Genomic DNA, 15537 nt, shown 5'->3' on the forward strand with positions numbered 1-15537 from the left:
GATTTATACCTATATTTATACCAAGATAAGGATCTCTAAAATACAGCCACCTCTGAGCAATTTAGGTAAGGCCCTCAGTTAGGCAATGTCTGAGTGCTCTGTGGGTCCCAAAACAACACTAGAAAGGAGGTCAAAAGAAGAGAAAGTGGGGAGATAACCTCTTTCAACCCTATTTGTTCTTCACCATTATGGGATGCCATTCCAGCCAGCCCAGGAGATTCTCCCAGACACAGTGCAATGTCACAAAGGAGACCATTGGGCTCTGTTAACACATGCTTCTCCTCTGCAGGAAACAACTTTAGGGAGGAAACTGCCCAGTACTTCGCTGAGGCACTACTGGTGAGTAACCTGGCAGCAGCAGAGCCCTGGGCCACCCCCTCCCCAGCAGCCGTGTTGCGGAGCCCTGGGCCACCCCACCTCCAGCAGCAGCAGGGCCCCAGGCTGTCCCACCCCAGCAGCAGCGTGACCCCAGAGCGCCCTCCCCCCCTGCCCCCGGAGCAGCAGCATCCCCTGGAACCTCCCCCACAGCAGCAACGTCTGCGGGAGCGCCCCCCTTCCCCAGCACCTAAGATTTAGTTATGCGGTATTTTTAATAAAAATCATGGACAGGTCATATGCCATGACTTTTTGGTTATTGCCCATGACCTGTCCATGACTTTTACTAAAAATAGCTATGACAAAATTGTAGCCTTAATTAAGGGCTCTCCCCATTTTAAAGTCCATACTTACTTGGTTTGATTCCCACCTCTTAGTACCCAGATGATTTCCTGACATAATTCTGAGGAGTGCTTGTCACTTGCTTTAGAAAGGAGACAGGCTTGGAGGACAGGGAGAAGTGTGTACCAGGTCAATGTTTTCTGAGGACAGCTGTTGGGTTCTGGCTAGGAGATGAACCTTCTGGAGTGCGTAACAGGAGTACAGAAGGGGATTTTGAGAATGCAAAGCTTTCAAGAAACATAAGTGGTCTGATTTAAATCACTTTGAAAGTCACAAGTGAAAAGAAGTTTAGTGCCTTTCTCAATTTTGTCTCTATCACAAAAACCATAACACAATTTGGCTTCGCTGGACGTTTCTGCCCAGGATCTGCATTTGTAACATGAAGTGCTATAGGTCAGGAATGAGGCACATTGGTGGAGGTGGAATATGGGGACAGAACTGGAATAGCAGGGGGGTGCTGCAGAACAGGACTAGGTCCATGAACAGAGAATCATAGAATCATAGAATATCAGGGTTGGAAGGGACCCCAGAAGGTCATCTAGTCCAACCCCCTGCTCAAAGCAGGACCAATTCCCAGTTAAATCATCCCAGCCAGGGCTTTGTCAAGCCTGACCTTAAAAACCTCTAAGGAAGGAGATTCTACCACCTCCCTAGGTAGGAGCTGTGAGAGTGAAGTTTGAACAGCATTTGTTGTTACTGGACCTAGCTGCATAAAGTCCTTTTGACTCCTCTGTTTCATGAGGAAAAAATACCATGTTAAAAGACTGACAAACCTGCTTTGTTCTGGGAATCATAATTCTCTGTCTCCGTGCTGACAAACTGCTGTGCACTAGAATAGCTGAAAGCCTATATTTCATTCTCTTCTGGGGTCTTAAGATGGCAGCTGACTACAGCTGGATGGAAGATCTGATTCTCTCTATACCATTTCTCTCCATAGGGCAATTACCGAGTGAAGGAGCTGGACCTCAGCCACAATGAGTTCTCTGAGAAGGGAGGAGAGCATCTGGGACAGATGTTGGGTAACTCCACTCATTACTTCCACAGAGCCAGCTGGGCAGTCAGTACAGGCACCCTTTCCCTTAGAGAGCTCTGGGGGCCAGCCCTGATGCAGAAGTGAATCCTCCACTTTTCTTACATTTTACAGCAAGAAGGTTGTGGGGCCTGATGGCTACTGTAAAGGACTGGGAGCCAGGGCTTTAACCTTCCTGGTTGGGCCATTGATTCACCCTTAATTCCACTCACTTTGGGTGACTCTCTCAACTTCCTTGGGGCTGAGACTTCTCAATCTGCCAAAATCCAAATCTCAGGTGCTAATAGTATCACAGGGAAAGACCTTTACAAATCTCTCTCTTTCTCTTAGCATTTCTGCCTATCACAATGGCCCCTTGGCAGCAAATGTATGCTTTTTAACCACACAGTGCTCTCTTAAACTATACTGAAATCCTTTCTTTGGTCCAAATAACACTTTCATTTTCCTGATTCAGTGTTTCCACCATCATGGATTTACTGTTAAGATCAGCCCAGGTCTTTAGAAGACCGATAAATTCAATCCTGCAATGAGTGACAAGGGACTGTGTTTGTGCCTCAGTTAATCCAGTGGGGAAACGGGGTCTAAAGATAAACAGGGGCCCTCACAGAGCAAGCAGAGGCTGTGTCTGAGCCCAGCTTTCATGTGGAAATAAATTTCTTTACTTCCAGCTCCACTGAGGCACAAAATGAAAAGATCTTTGCAAAAACATTTTTAATCGTTTTTTTTTTTTTAAATTGGGCAAACCTGCCAGGGTGCTGAGATGCAAACTGCTGTCCATGGAGAATCATCATAAAATCAGATAGGAATATGTTGGCAGCCAGCCTCTTGCCCCAATCAGAGGTCATTTTCCAACACTGTAGCAGGCCTCCTCTCTCACTAATGGATTCACACACAGCACTAATGGATTCACACACATCCTACCCTGAGTAAAATTGCCACCATGTGCCATGCTTTGCAGCTGGACTGGTACAGGCACACATATAGCTGTGCACATCTGACACAAAGGGTTGAACTTCTATTTGCTTGCTAATCAGCTGCAGGCAGAGGGTATCTTGCTTTTTTGTGTATGTAGAAAGTAGAATCCCACCCATCTGTTACAGAAAGTGAGCCTCCACTGGTATGAACCATCTCCCTTCCCTCACCCCTCCAGTGTAATATGCTCTTTGCATAAGCCAGAGAACTGTGTTCTTCTGCCTCCTCGAGCTGAAAATTACACCTCCAGCTCAAAGTGGAGACGTACCCAGCATCACCAACATCTTCTCTGCTCTTCAGATTCTCTGGTGAGCATGGAGACTCTGGCTAGAGTTAAAACAGAGGCAGGTTTCACCGGCTGCAAGTCAGTTCATGTTGTTGATGGATCTGTAGCAACCCTTTGTCTTGGTCTCTTAGCAATGGTTTGGTGGAGGAATCTGGGCTCTGGAACTTAAGCTGCTTTTCAGGGCATCTCTGCTTTTCCGATCAGGTTGATAGCCCTCAGAATGTTGCTGAGCCTGCCCTGCTCCAAGAAGCATCTGGAGCATAGGCTATTTCATGCTCTCCCCTTGTAGAGGGCACCCTTGGGCCTCACAAGACCAGCTACCAACTCAGAGAATTCCACTGCACTCTGTCACCGTTCAGGGCAACTGCACCTGTATTTCCCTTCAGAGGTCCAACAGGCCTCTCACAAGCCTCCAGCTCCCCAGCTGTTGTCTTTCCTGTATCCCACTACATTTTGACCGAGGTACTTCCAGGTAGAGACATGCTGCCCAAGCACACTTGTTTGCTTTCTCTTCAGAGATGGTTAACGGTGTGACTGGCCAGAGCTATAAGTTACCATACAGTTCTTTCTGAGCAAACCTATTTGATTCTTAAGGTCAAAGCGTTACAGACAAAACATTAAAAACAATAAAAGAACCTACACGCATGCTAATAATTTTATCAGAGATCACCCGAACCCTTACATGGGCTCTGGCAGGAGTAATTCTTCAGTCTCCATCAGGGGTTTTCTTGTGGTTTCAAATTCATCACAGCTTCAGCTCATAACAAGCACAGTCATAACATATTTAGTCCACCCTTTGTACAGTTCAGAGGTCTTTGATCTGGAATTTACAGGAACAGGTAATTAGTAGACAATGGCTTTTCCTCTCCAGACAGGGCTCAAAAGGGTGGATTCCAAATAGGTGATTTGCATTCCCCTTAATCCCAGGTACTTCCTAGGAAATCCACTCTACATGTATTATTCCAAAAAGGCCTTTGAAATTCCTAATCCTTTCCATAGAGGGCATTAGTCAGTCTCCTTAGAGAAATTACACACAATTTCCCACTAACACATACACAACTGCATATTTAATATAATGGACCACAAAGGTATTGAACCTAATTTAGTAAGGTTTAATTTAAATCAATAAAGTTCATTCATGACATTGCAGGAAATTGTCAGTCTGTCACACACACCTTACAAGAGGAGTATTTGGTGCTCAGGCCACTATCAGATTCCCACTGGAGGAAGGGGCAGTGATCCCTGGTATCACTATCATGTATCAGTGACGGGGGCGTTATTAGTGGGGATGGCAGCAGTAGTGTCGAGTGTGGAATCAATACGGAGTGTAGCAGCAGCAGGTTGTTTCTCTAATATAGGATGTGTTATTATTCCTTTAAGATCCCTAATAGTATCTGTAGCCTGTTTCTGCGGCCTGTGTCTAGTGTCGTGGGAGGTGGGGAAATGTAGAGTCTTTTGTATGAATATATTTGCGCATGTATCTGTATGCAGCTCTGTGTATAGTAACTGCAAGTTCGTGTGTGTGTGTGGGTCAGTGAGAGAGAGAGACTGTGTGAGTCTGTCTGTGAGCATGCTTACCATGTGTGTCTAGCTATATTATTTATCTATATGTGTTCACTTGTAGTATGTATTGTACGGTGTGTGCCTGGGATTATCTCGTGTCTCCCCACTCCTTAGATAACATGAATCTCTAGTGCCTTTTAAAATGCATTTCTGTTCATTCTCCTTCTTCAGCTACCATCTCTTTTCCTCTTCCTCAGCCAACAATGAAGCACTGGAGTTTCTGAACCTGAGCTGGAACCACTTGCAGATGAAGGGGGCTGTGGCATTGGGTGCTGGTCTCAGAGTAAGCCTCCCTCCTGAATAATGATAAGCCTGACCCTGATTGTTAGCTGAGCTTGGAAGGTTGGCATGTCCTGGCTGAAGCCAAGTGGAGTATCCCAAGGGTCGGTCCTGGGGCCAGTTTTGTTCAATATCTTCATAAATGATCTGGAGGATGGTGTGGATTGCACTCTCAGCAAATTTGCGGATGATATTAAACTGGGAGGAGTGGTAGATACGCTGGAGGGGAGGGATAGGATACAGAAAGACCTAGACAAATTGGAGGATTGGGCCAAAAGAAATCTGATGAGGTTCAATAAGGATAAGTGCAGGGTCCTGCACTTAGGACGGAAGAACCCAATGCACAGCTACAGACTAGGGACCGAATGGCTAGGCAGCAGTTCTGCGGAAAAGGACCTAGGGGTGACAGTGGACGAGAAGCTGGATATGAGTCAGCAGTGTGCCCTTGTTGCCAAGAAGGCCAATGGCATTTTGGGATGTATAAGTAGGGGCATAGCGAGCAGATCGAGGGACGTGATCGTTCCCCTCTATTCGACATTGGTGAGGCCTCATCTGGAGTACTGTGTCCAGTTTTGGGCCCCACACTTCAAGAAGGATGTGGATAAATTGGAGAGAGTCCAGCGAAGGGCAACAAAAATGATTAGGGGACTGGAACACATGAGTTATGAGGAGAGGCTGAGGGAGCTGGGATTGTTTAGTCTGCAGAAGAGAAGAATGAGGGGGGATTTGATAGCTGCTTTCAACTACCTGAAAGGGGGTTCCAAAGAGGATGGCTCTAGACTGTTCTCAATGGTAGCAGATGACAGAACGAGGAGTAATGGTCTCAAGTTGCAGTGGGGGAGGTTTAGATTGGATATTAGGAAAAACTTTTTCACTAAGAGGGTGGTGAAACACTGGAATGCGTTACCTAGGGAGGTGGTAGAATCTCCTTCCTTAGAGGTTTTTAAGGTCAGGCTTGACAAAGCCCTGGCTGGGATGATTTCACTGGGAATTGGTCCTGCTTTGAGCAGGGGGTTGGACTAGATGACCTTCTGGGGTCCCTTCCAACCCTGATATTCTATGATTCTAAGCACTGGTCTGCCCTTGCTCTGCTAATGGTTCTTTTATATCGTCACTAGCCATTCAAGTTCTTGTGTTTGCCAATAACCTGTGCCCCTCTAATTTTACAGAGTGGTCAACTTTAGGCAACACTCAAAACCAAGCAACAGAGAAACAACAGATACTCCCATCCATACCCTCCTCTGACAAAGGGGTCTTCTTCCATGACACATACTCCCAGTGACCCCTCATCTAGGCTTCGCACCTGTCAAGCTTTAGTTTACTTTAGATTAATCTGCTTCAGAGATCCCAATTTGGGCAGAGGCACAGATTCGCCTCCCTACCAACACTCTCAAACATCACCCATCTCTGAGCCAAAGTCTGTCTGATGATGATGTAATGGCTAACATGATTCATGAAAGACTGTTCGGGCACAGCACCTCCCTCTCCAATGTACGGCTTCATGGATGCTGGTTGGCCTTTTCATAATCACCTATTTTCAGAGTAGCATGTAAAGGACTGTGCACTCTAGTGTAAAGGGCACCCCTGAGAGAAAGCCCTTAGTGGGGAGTCTCTGTGGCACTGGTAGTAATAGGGCAGTGCTGAGAGGAAGCTCACTTCACTGAAGTCTGGGCTGGATTTGGTAGCTCACACAAAGAGGGCACTGACAGTCAGTGCTGGGAGGAAGTTCACACCAGTGGGCTGTGGGCTGGCCCTGGTTAGCTCACACAGGTTCTGTCCCACTCAGCACTGCTGATAAGAATTTTGCATCACTGTGCTCAGAGCTGGCATTGGCAGGTCACATCTGTGAGGAAACTCACACTGCTGGAGCCCCAGCTGGCATTTGCTAGGTCCTGCTGTGAGGCCGCTGACATGGGTGGAATCCTATCTGGCAAATACAACAGTGAAGAAGCAGGCAGAGCTCTTAAGTCCCCAGTTGGTTCACTGCCTCAGTCATGAAAGGGGGCTTCACAAGAGGTATAGATTGATGCATCAGCTGGATTTGCAATGGCTGTGATGCCAGTGGTGATCACCTCTCTTCTCTCTCTGGAGGCCAATGGAACACTGAAGATACTTGACCTCTCATGGAATGGCTTTGGGAATGAGGGGGCTCTGGCCCTTGGAGAAGCTCTCAAACTCAACAACATTCTGGTCCAACTGGACATCAGTAGCAACCATATCAACAATGAAGGGGCTGGGAAGCTGGCCAGGGGGTTAGAGGACAATGGAAATCTCAAAATCCTGAAGGTAAAGACAAAGGCTTTTTGGGCAAGGAGTAAGGGAAGGGAGTGGAAAACCCTTAGCCAGGGGGGTGAGGAAAACTCTGATATGAGCTGCCTAAACTGAAACAGAGAGTAAATTGTTTTATGCTAAGCTAGAGGCAGGCAAAGGAGGAGAAGAAGGAGGTGACCAGAATGTATTCCTGTAGTTGGCTTTGCAGAGTTTAATGGGAACGTGACAAGATGGACAGATAATGAAGATAAACTTGTTGAAAGGGCACAGTTGGGCCATGACCCTCCTAAAGTCTAGACTGACGGGGAAAGAGAGACACCCACACCCATTGCCAGGAAGTGAAATTCTCCTCCTAATCTGTTTCCATTTGTCTTCCACTACAGCTGTCTCATAATCCCCTAACTGTAGAGGGTGCCGTTGCGCTTGTCACATCCATCAGGAAGAATCCAAAATCCAAGATGGAAGAGATCAACATCTCAGTAAGATGGTGTTAGGGTTGGGAGAATCCCAAAATATATACATTAGAACTTTTTGGACCCACCTGAATTCTAGCGCTAAACCCTTTCAGAACCCTTTGAGGTCTGTCTTCTGGGTTACTTGTATCAGTTCAGCTCCAGCCACTAATGACAAAAAGTTACTATTTAACAGCTCTTCAATGGCATGAGTGGAAGTTGTGATGTCTCAGTCTAGTTCCTGGTAGATAGTTATCCATATCACCATCACAGTTAGCAGTAATTGGCCATCTTGACTAGAATCTCAGAAAAGAGGACAAAGCATGAGTTTGCCATCAAGGCTAAGCTCCTTTCTCATGCTACAATATGGCCTTCCAGGGCAGTATAGTAGAATATGTGCCCAGGTACTATGGTGATCGCTGTGTAGAAACGGGGGTTTCAAGTTCCTAAGTAACTTTTTTATTCCAAAAATTACTAACATATTATAGCCATACCAAGAAATGATAGGACAAATCTTAATCATTGCCTCTCTTCATGCCCAATGTGACGCTCACTATTTTAGAGTCATACATGGTTCTTTGCCAGATCTTAGGAGATACCACAATTAAAGAGAAGCAAAATAAGCACTATGAGTATTTTATTATTAAATAAAGAAAAAAAATAAAAATAAAACAGAACACAAACAAGCAATAACAATCATTACTTCAGTTACAATCTCTTCTGCATGCCTCTCTGTGAAGAGCTTTTTTACTTCAAGGGTGGGTCCTCTTCTAAGGGAGCTACTCTTCTTTAGGTAAGAGAAGACCAAACAATATTATTCCCCAAATCAGTAATGAATCCTGTCTAAGTATATCACAGGTAACTAAAACTGTTTATAGATGGACAAAAGAATTTCATTCAAGGATAGGTGACTCCTATTTGGTTTATCATGGATAACAAACACATTATAAATGGACAAAGATGAGTAATCTTAACTAAATTCTATGAAACCAAAGACATTTAAATTCAGTTACTTAAAAGAAGCCATTCAATGAGAGGTCTTGAGACAAGTAATTAATGCATATTAAGTATCTTAAATCCAAATTAAATCACACATTTTCTCTTTATTTACAAGAGTTAGCTGATGTCTTCTCTCCAGGAATGTATAGTCTGTTTAACAGAAGAAGCAGTTAATACCTTAAATTACAATAGTTTTTTAATATCTCATTAAAACCATTAAAAGAAAAATTTGAATCTAATCACTTGGGAGTGCTTTGATAAACTTCATCTCACCAATGCTGCTGTAGACCAGTGGTTCTCAACCAGGGGTACGTGTACCTCTCAGAGTAGCAGAGGTCTTCCTGGGGGTACATCAACTCATCTAGATATTCACCTAGTTTTACAACAGGCTACTTAAAAAGCCCAAGCAAAGTCAGTACAGAAATTTCATAAATGACTTGTTTATACTGCTCAAGGAGAAAGCAAGCAATTTTTCAGTAATAGTTTGCTATGACACTTTTGTATTTTATGTCTGATTTTGTAAGCAAGTTGTTTTTAAGTTAGGTGAAACTTGGAGGTACACAAGACAAATCAGACTCCTGAAAGGAGTACAATAGTCTGGAAAGGTTGAGAGACACTGCTGTAGACACTGTTGTGTCATGCTGCAGAAATAGTGCTGAACTGGAAGCTTACTTCTTCTTAATGTTCAGTTTTAGGTTTTTTTCCTCAGCTGTCTATTACAGCTGCTGCTTTCTTACAGAGATGAGATGAACAGCTGAGCTTAGAGGAAGGTGCTGTGATGAGTGTGCTGTTGAAGCTGAGAGATGGGAGCAGAGTATTGTTACTTGCTTATTCAGTTTGGAGAGATTTGTAATCTTCTCCTTCCGTAGTATCACTGGAGAAGGAAGGTATACCTCATTCAAGGCTTGGCTGGACTCAAATATCAGCTGCTGTCACCCTTTCACTGGCTTAGCACCTTCATAAAACAGTCTTAGTAGCATCTTCAGCTGCTGAATATGCAATCTGTGAATGCACATGCAGCTTATGTCCTTGCGGTGGGAACTTCTCAGAGAGTATTTAAAGTTTAGAGTTTTAATCTTTCCTTTATTCAGTCCATTCAGTCTCATCAGAGATTGAAACAGAATTTCATCTGCTAGTAAAGGAGTACAAACACCCCTGTTTCCTACATAAGGGACTTTCAGTTCTCCAATAGCCCTTTTAAACTTCTCAGAGAAAATCTTTAAATTCAAATAGTCAAAGAAGACATCATCTCTTCTTCTTGACTAATTAATTCCCCCCATTAACATCACTGTTTTTATACTTTAATGGCTTCTTACATTAGTCACCAGTTATTTAATCATTTCTGATATATTTGTACACAAAACATTTCATTATTCACATAGCAATGGCATCAGAAAGTTATTATATCAGGCTTGCAATTTGATAAAAATATTTGCAACTATACGTCTAAAAATAATCATATATCAACTTAAGTAATCAAGAAATAAACAACGGTTTTCACCTTTAAATGGAAACACGGAATGAGATGTAAACAAAAGTCTTCTACACAACATTTCCCAATCATAAATTTTCTCCTTATCACTTGAAGAAAGAAGACTTTAGAATGTCTATAAGAGAAATCATTTTCAATAAGAATTTTTTCTAGAATCCTTTGTGTGGGATTGAAACCAAGAGGTTCTTTTCTTTGCAGAGAAAAGGGGTGAAAAGGCCCATTTTTCTGATTTCTTAGTTTATCTCTAGATAGCACATCCAAAGCATTAATCCTCCTTACATTCTTTTACACAGTTTACCACTTACAGCATTTACAACTTGCAAGTAAAGACTCATATTAAATATTCTATAAAAAGCATGAATCACAATAACTAATACTAAAACATATGATAAAAGAAAATAGTATGAAATACTAAACCAAAATAGAAGGTATCAAGATGAATTTCAGAGTCTTGGTAACTTCACTTGGGGTAATAAACATGTTGTTATTTTCCTTGAGCTTTGGAAGCCTGTCACACTGACAGAAAGCAGAGGCCTCCAGGAATCTCCTTACCTAGCTTGATGTTTTATATAATTAAATAAGCAACTAACAAGCATTTGAGCAATCATATTATCCAAGCATCATGTGTATGAACATAATTTTAATTGTCTCTTAAAATTTCAGTAAAGGCAAAGACAAGTTTGTAATAACCTAACATAATAAAAATCAATTATAATGATTTCATTAATAACCAGTTTTGCATCAATATTGAGGTTTACCCCCTACAGGTAGCTATAAAATCTTAAGACAGAATATTGTATTAGTGCTGTTCTTGCTATGCCTGCTCTGGGGATAGTTGAGGTAAGTCTGATTTTCAGAAATGCTGAGCCGCCACTACTCCATCAAAATCAGTGGGCCCTGCAAGTGCTCAGCGTCTCTGAAAACCAAACTCTTAGTCTCCAGATACTGCCGATATGTAACCTTTCACCAGCACTACATACTTAGAGCCGTGCAAAACCGTGGGTATCCGCTTTATATCCATGGACCATTTCTGCAGATAGCAGTGCAGATGCGGATACAAATTTTGTATCCACACAGGGCTCTGACGGTAAGAGCCGTGCGGGCAGCTGTGAGGAACCGCGGCACGGATCCACTTGCCCTGGGCGGGTGCTTGGGGGGCAGGGACACTGGGCGGAGGCTGCTTGGGATCCATGCCCAGGGCAGGTGGAGGGTCCACCACAGGTCCCCACAGCTGCCCGCCTGGCTATTACCAGGGCAAGGCTGCAGCTCTGAGTTGCCCCCTCCCTGCTAGAGCCAGGTCGGGGAAAGCCACACTGGCAGCTGTGGGGAGCCTGGGTCTCTCCACCTGCCCTGCATGGCGGGCTGGGACACTGGGTGGGGGGCTGCTTGGGCCTTCCGCCCAGGGCAGGTGGAGGGTCTGCCACGGCTCCTCACAGCTCCCAGAACCCCTCCCAGATTCCCCTGTCCCTGTAGGGAGGACTGTAAAGAGGCATTATTGGGGAAACTAACCCCTTTGACTTTAGATCACAGTTTTAATATTATTTTTTCTGCAGAAAGCCAAGCAATAATGAACAGGTCATATGTTGAGCAAGTGGGGAGGGGACCACGCTGATGACCGACTATTCGAGCAAGGCGGCAGATGTGTTTCAGCTTGATGGGCATTTGTCTTGTGTCAAACAGAAGTAAATTTTATCAGCAGTGGTGATGGGTGGTGAGGATAAAGAAAGGGAATATATGCTCAGAAGCTGAAGCACTGGAGAGTCTTGGGCCCGCAGTGGGATCCACTAAAGGAGAGAAGGTATGAGGCATATGGTCACAGATCATAGTTTAACAGCAACAACAACATAAAAAGATAACACAATGTCTCTGGCACAATGGCACAGCCTGTGTCCATTTCAGGGACATCCAACTAAGACTTGGATAGAACTGGTGGCAAATAAAGCAAGTCCTTTTCCCAAGAGAGAATCCAACTATTTTCCCAAGGGAGAATAGTTAATATTGACATAAGATGGGGTTCATTAATACAGGAGGTTTCTTACTTTCATTAAACACCAAGGCAGGCTGGACAATATGGCTGGGATGCCTGTGCTGAATGTAGTGTCCTCTTTCCCCTACATTAGAATGTGCTTGTGAATGGAAGCTTCCTCAAGCTGCTGGATGTGGTGTGTCAGGTGCACCCTGAATTAGATGTCATCTATGGTGGGGTTCAAGGCTTCATCTCCAAGAAGCCTGAACAGCGTCCAGACCCCATGAAGCTGATTCAGGTAAGCAGTCCAGATTGGTTCCATAGTCTCTCCACACCAGTGCACAAACTCCGGGCTACTGCAGAGAGGGGTGAGCTTTCTTCTCAGCAGAAAATTCATCCAGTCAGGACCCTCCAGAAGAGGCCATGCAGTCTCCTCTTGTATTGTGAAATGGAGCATTCCATAGCCACACATTAAATTCCATGTAGAATTACTTAACAAATCTTTCTGGTTTTTAGGGGAAACACATGGCTGGGGATTGGATGGCTCACAGGAGTCTGAATAGGCTACAAACTTCTTTTTAACCTCTAGTCTGATGGTTTGAATCTCATTCAGGTCATTAGTGACTAAAAAATCATTAGTAATACTAATTCTGTGACTTTGGATGACAGCTTTAATCCAAGGCTTTCAAAGCACTCTACAAAAATGCGTTAGTATTATCTCTGTTTTACAGGTGAGGAAACAGAGGCACAAGGAAGTTAAATGGCTTGCCTAATTTCACACAGCAAGTCAGTGGCAGGGTTGAGAATATAACCCAGCTCTTCTGATTCCCAGTCCTATTCTATAATCCCCTGACAGTACTGCTTCCTTGTCTAACCGTCAGATGAGCTGTCTGAAACATGCTGGTGAAGCTCAGTTCAGATCATCACAAACCCCCACTATCCCCATTGAACTTAATAGGACCCCTAGTTGTCACATTTTTGGAGCCTTCAGGATTAAGCTACACAAGATATTATATGATTTATTAACAAAGATTGCCAGAAACTTTATATAACTGGCTATTTTCAAAGGCCTGTAATTTCTACAAATGACAGCAGGTGGCGATGTCATAAAATGAAACCTGGTGATCTGGATAAAACTTTTTTCATGATCAGGTTGCTACTGCTAACCTGGCTGCATTCCTTAGTGTCTAAGCAGACTATTATCCAGTTAGCCTTTGCAACACTATATGTGGCTTTGAATAAGTGTGTTGGGATCTATACAAGGTGCTAGGAGACCTAGTGTACAGCCTGGGTGCACTTGGAACAGCTGGTTGCACTGAAGGTGGGAGAAGTGGTGAGAGCCACAGAGAATTGTTCACTGTGTGTACAGATCTTGGCGGCCAACACAGACCTGGGATGAGAATGAACAGCAAAGAAGACATGTTTGCAACAGAATATGGTATCAAAAATAGACAAAGCTGTTTTGGGTTGCATGTGCAGAAGCACCACAATTTACAGCAAGAAAATGCTATTCCCTCTCTACATGACATCAGGAATAAAAAAAATTATTAAAGCTAATGTTAAAATTATATACATCTGGGTATAATGCTTAAATTATCCAAAACTACAAAGTTTGGTTTAAAAAACAATAAAATACAGATGATACATAATCTGCAATATCCCAAATTAAGGCTGATAAATTTAACAATACAGTTTAAATATTAGCATCCAAATATTCAAGTACATCACTCATAAAAAGTTATACTAAAAGTAGCTTGTGGAAAGCAAATATAGTAATGAGTGTAGATTGTCCCTCAGTAATTGAGGATATAGGATAGGTTGTCCCTCAGTAAATACAATCCATCAGAGAAGTATTTCAGTTACTTTCCTGACTTCACTTCTCAGTGGCACTCTAGCTCATTTCTCCTAGAATATTGCATTCAGGTCTGGACTCCTTGGGGCCCGTAAGACATTGTCAGACTGGAGGTAGTTCAGAGAAGGGCAATAAAAATGATCAGGCACCTGGAGGAAGAGACTGACTTAGGAGGATACATCCAAAGAACTAAATATTTATCATTTGATCAAACAATGACTTGTGTGGTGGGGACTTGAGAATCATATATAAATATTTGAAGGATAAAGAGCAAGGAGATAGAAGAATTATTTAGGGTTGTTCCAATGGGGTCTAAGTAGGAAGAACTGGATGAGCCTGAGCAAAGGAAAATTTAGCCTGAAAATTAGGACAAATGGCTCCATTAGATCAGTGCTACTCAAAGTGATGGTCCACGGACCGGTGCCGGTCCGCGAGCCATCGGCTGCTGGTCTGCGCGCACATTGGGGAAAAAAATTGCCAGTCCCCAACATCAGATAGCTTGAGAAGCACTGCATTAGAAGCTCAGATACCACAATAATGAACACAGTATAAATACCTAGAAAGATACCAGACTGCAGAATAGTCTCACTAAGGAAGTGATAGAGGCAGTTACTGAACACTATTTCAGTTTTATCTTTGTTTCTCTGCTTCTCCTAGAACTACTTGGATGAACGCAAGTTGAGACTCTGGGATTTCTTTAGGAACATGGACAAAGATGGAAGTATGAAGATCCCTGTGGCAGAATTCCGGAAAGCCATGATGCAGGTGTGCTTCAGAAACAGTGTCTTCTAATTTTCTCAGGGTAGGGTATTGTTATGAGGAAGCTCACACTGCTGAAGCCTCCAGCTGATACTGGTTGAGCCCTTCTGTGAGGAAGCTCACACCACTAGGCTAACTCCACATGTGTCATGAGAAACACTTATCCCTGAATGAGGCACAAAGGAAATGCCATGAGACCTAATATATGATGTGGGTGGCAAAATAGCCATGGATCCATTCTGGAATAACATTAACCATGTAAAATTCCAGTATACCAACTCCCATCTATCTTGGTTCCTCCAGGGTACTTAAAAGAAACATAGATGATGAAAGGAGACTGATTGTGTGGAATATGTCTATTGGATCTTTATGGATGATCTCTGCACAGTGCTATGGGAAAAAACAAAGCCGCTTCAGTCCCTGCCAACACATCCTGAGGAAAAAATCCCTCCTTTGCCCCAACTATGGTGATCACTTCAACACTGCCTGTGAGAAAACACCCACAGTTCAATGTTTAATCTTGTTTACACCTGACAAAGAAAGGGTGCAAAAAACAACTGCATTTTTTCTTGAATGCTCGGAAAGGTGGATTTGGCCACCTGCTAAAATTCTCCCCTCCCTTTCTAATTGCTCCAGGCTATTCACCTACTTATTAAATAGTGACTGCTTCTCATGCTGGTAAAAAGAATTCTTTGTGCAAAGAAGCCACGCTGTCTGGCACCATTTGTATTTCAGCCACTGGGAGCCACAAGAGGAGAGATAATCAATCTCCTTTCTCCCTTCTCCCACCAGCAATCAAGAATTCCACTAGATCGAGCCCAGATTGTGGAACTGGTGCACAAATTGGACCAGCACCGGACAGGGATGGTGGATTACAGGTGAGTGAAGCATCTCCCGCA

At 43.5% G+C, this 15537-nt stretch overlaps 1 protein-coding gene across 1 annotated transcript in view; it reads left to right on the forward strand.

The window, feature by feature from the left end:
* The window catches only part of LRRC74A (leucine rich repeat containing 74A), a 34919-nt gene that overhangs the window by 5439 nt on the left and 13943 nt on the right, over positions 1-15537 (forward strand). Inside the window, exons 5-12 of the mRNA XM_073350348.1 lie at positions 290-339; positions 1655-1736; positions 4766-4851; positions 6939-7133; positions 7502-7597; positions 12182-12325; positions 14537-14644; positions 15431-15516. Of these exons, the coding sequence (XP_073206449.1) occupies positions 290-339; positions 1655-1736; positions 4766-4851; positions 6939-7133; positions 7502-7597; positions 12182-12325; positions 14537-14644; positions 15431-15516 (847 nt within the window). The remainder of the gene's footprint in view (positions 1-289; positions 340-1654; positions 1737-4765; positions 4852-6938; positions 7134-7501; positions 7598-12181; positions 12326-14536; positions 14645-15430; positions 15517-15537) is intronic.

This window comes from Lepidochelys kempii, chromosome 6 (assembly GCF_965140265.1).
Source record: "Lepidochelys kempii isolate rLepKem1 chromosome 6, rLepKem1.hap2, whole genome shotgun sequence".
In the NCBI taxonomy this organism is placed as follows: Eukaryota; Metazoa; Chordata; order Testudines; family Cheloniidae; genus Lepidochelys; species Lepidochelys kempii.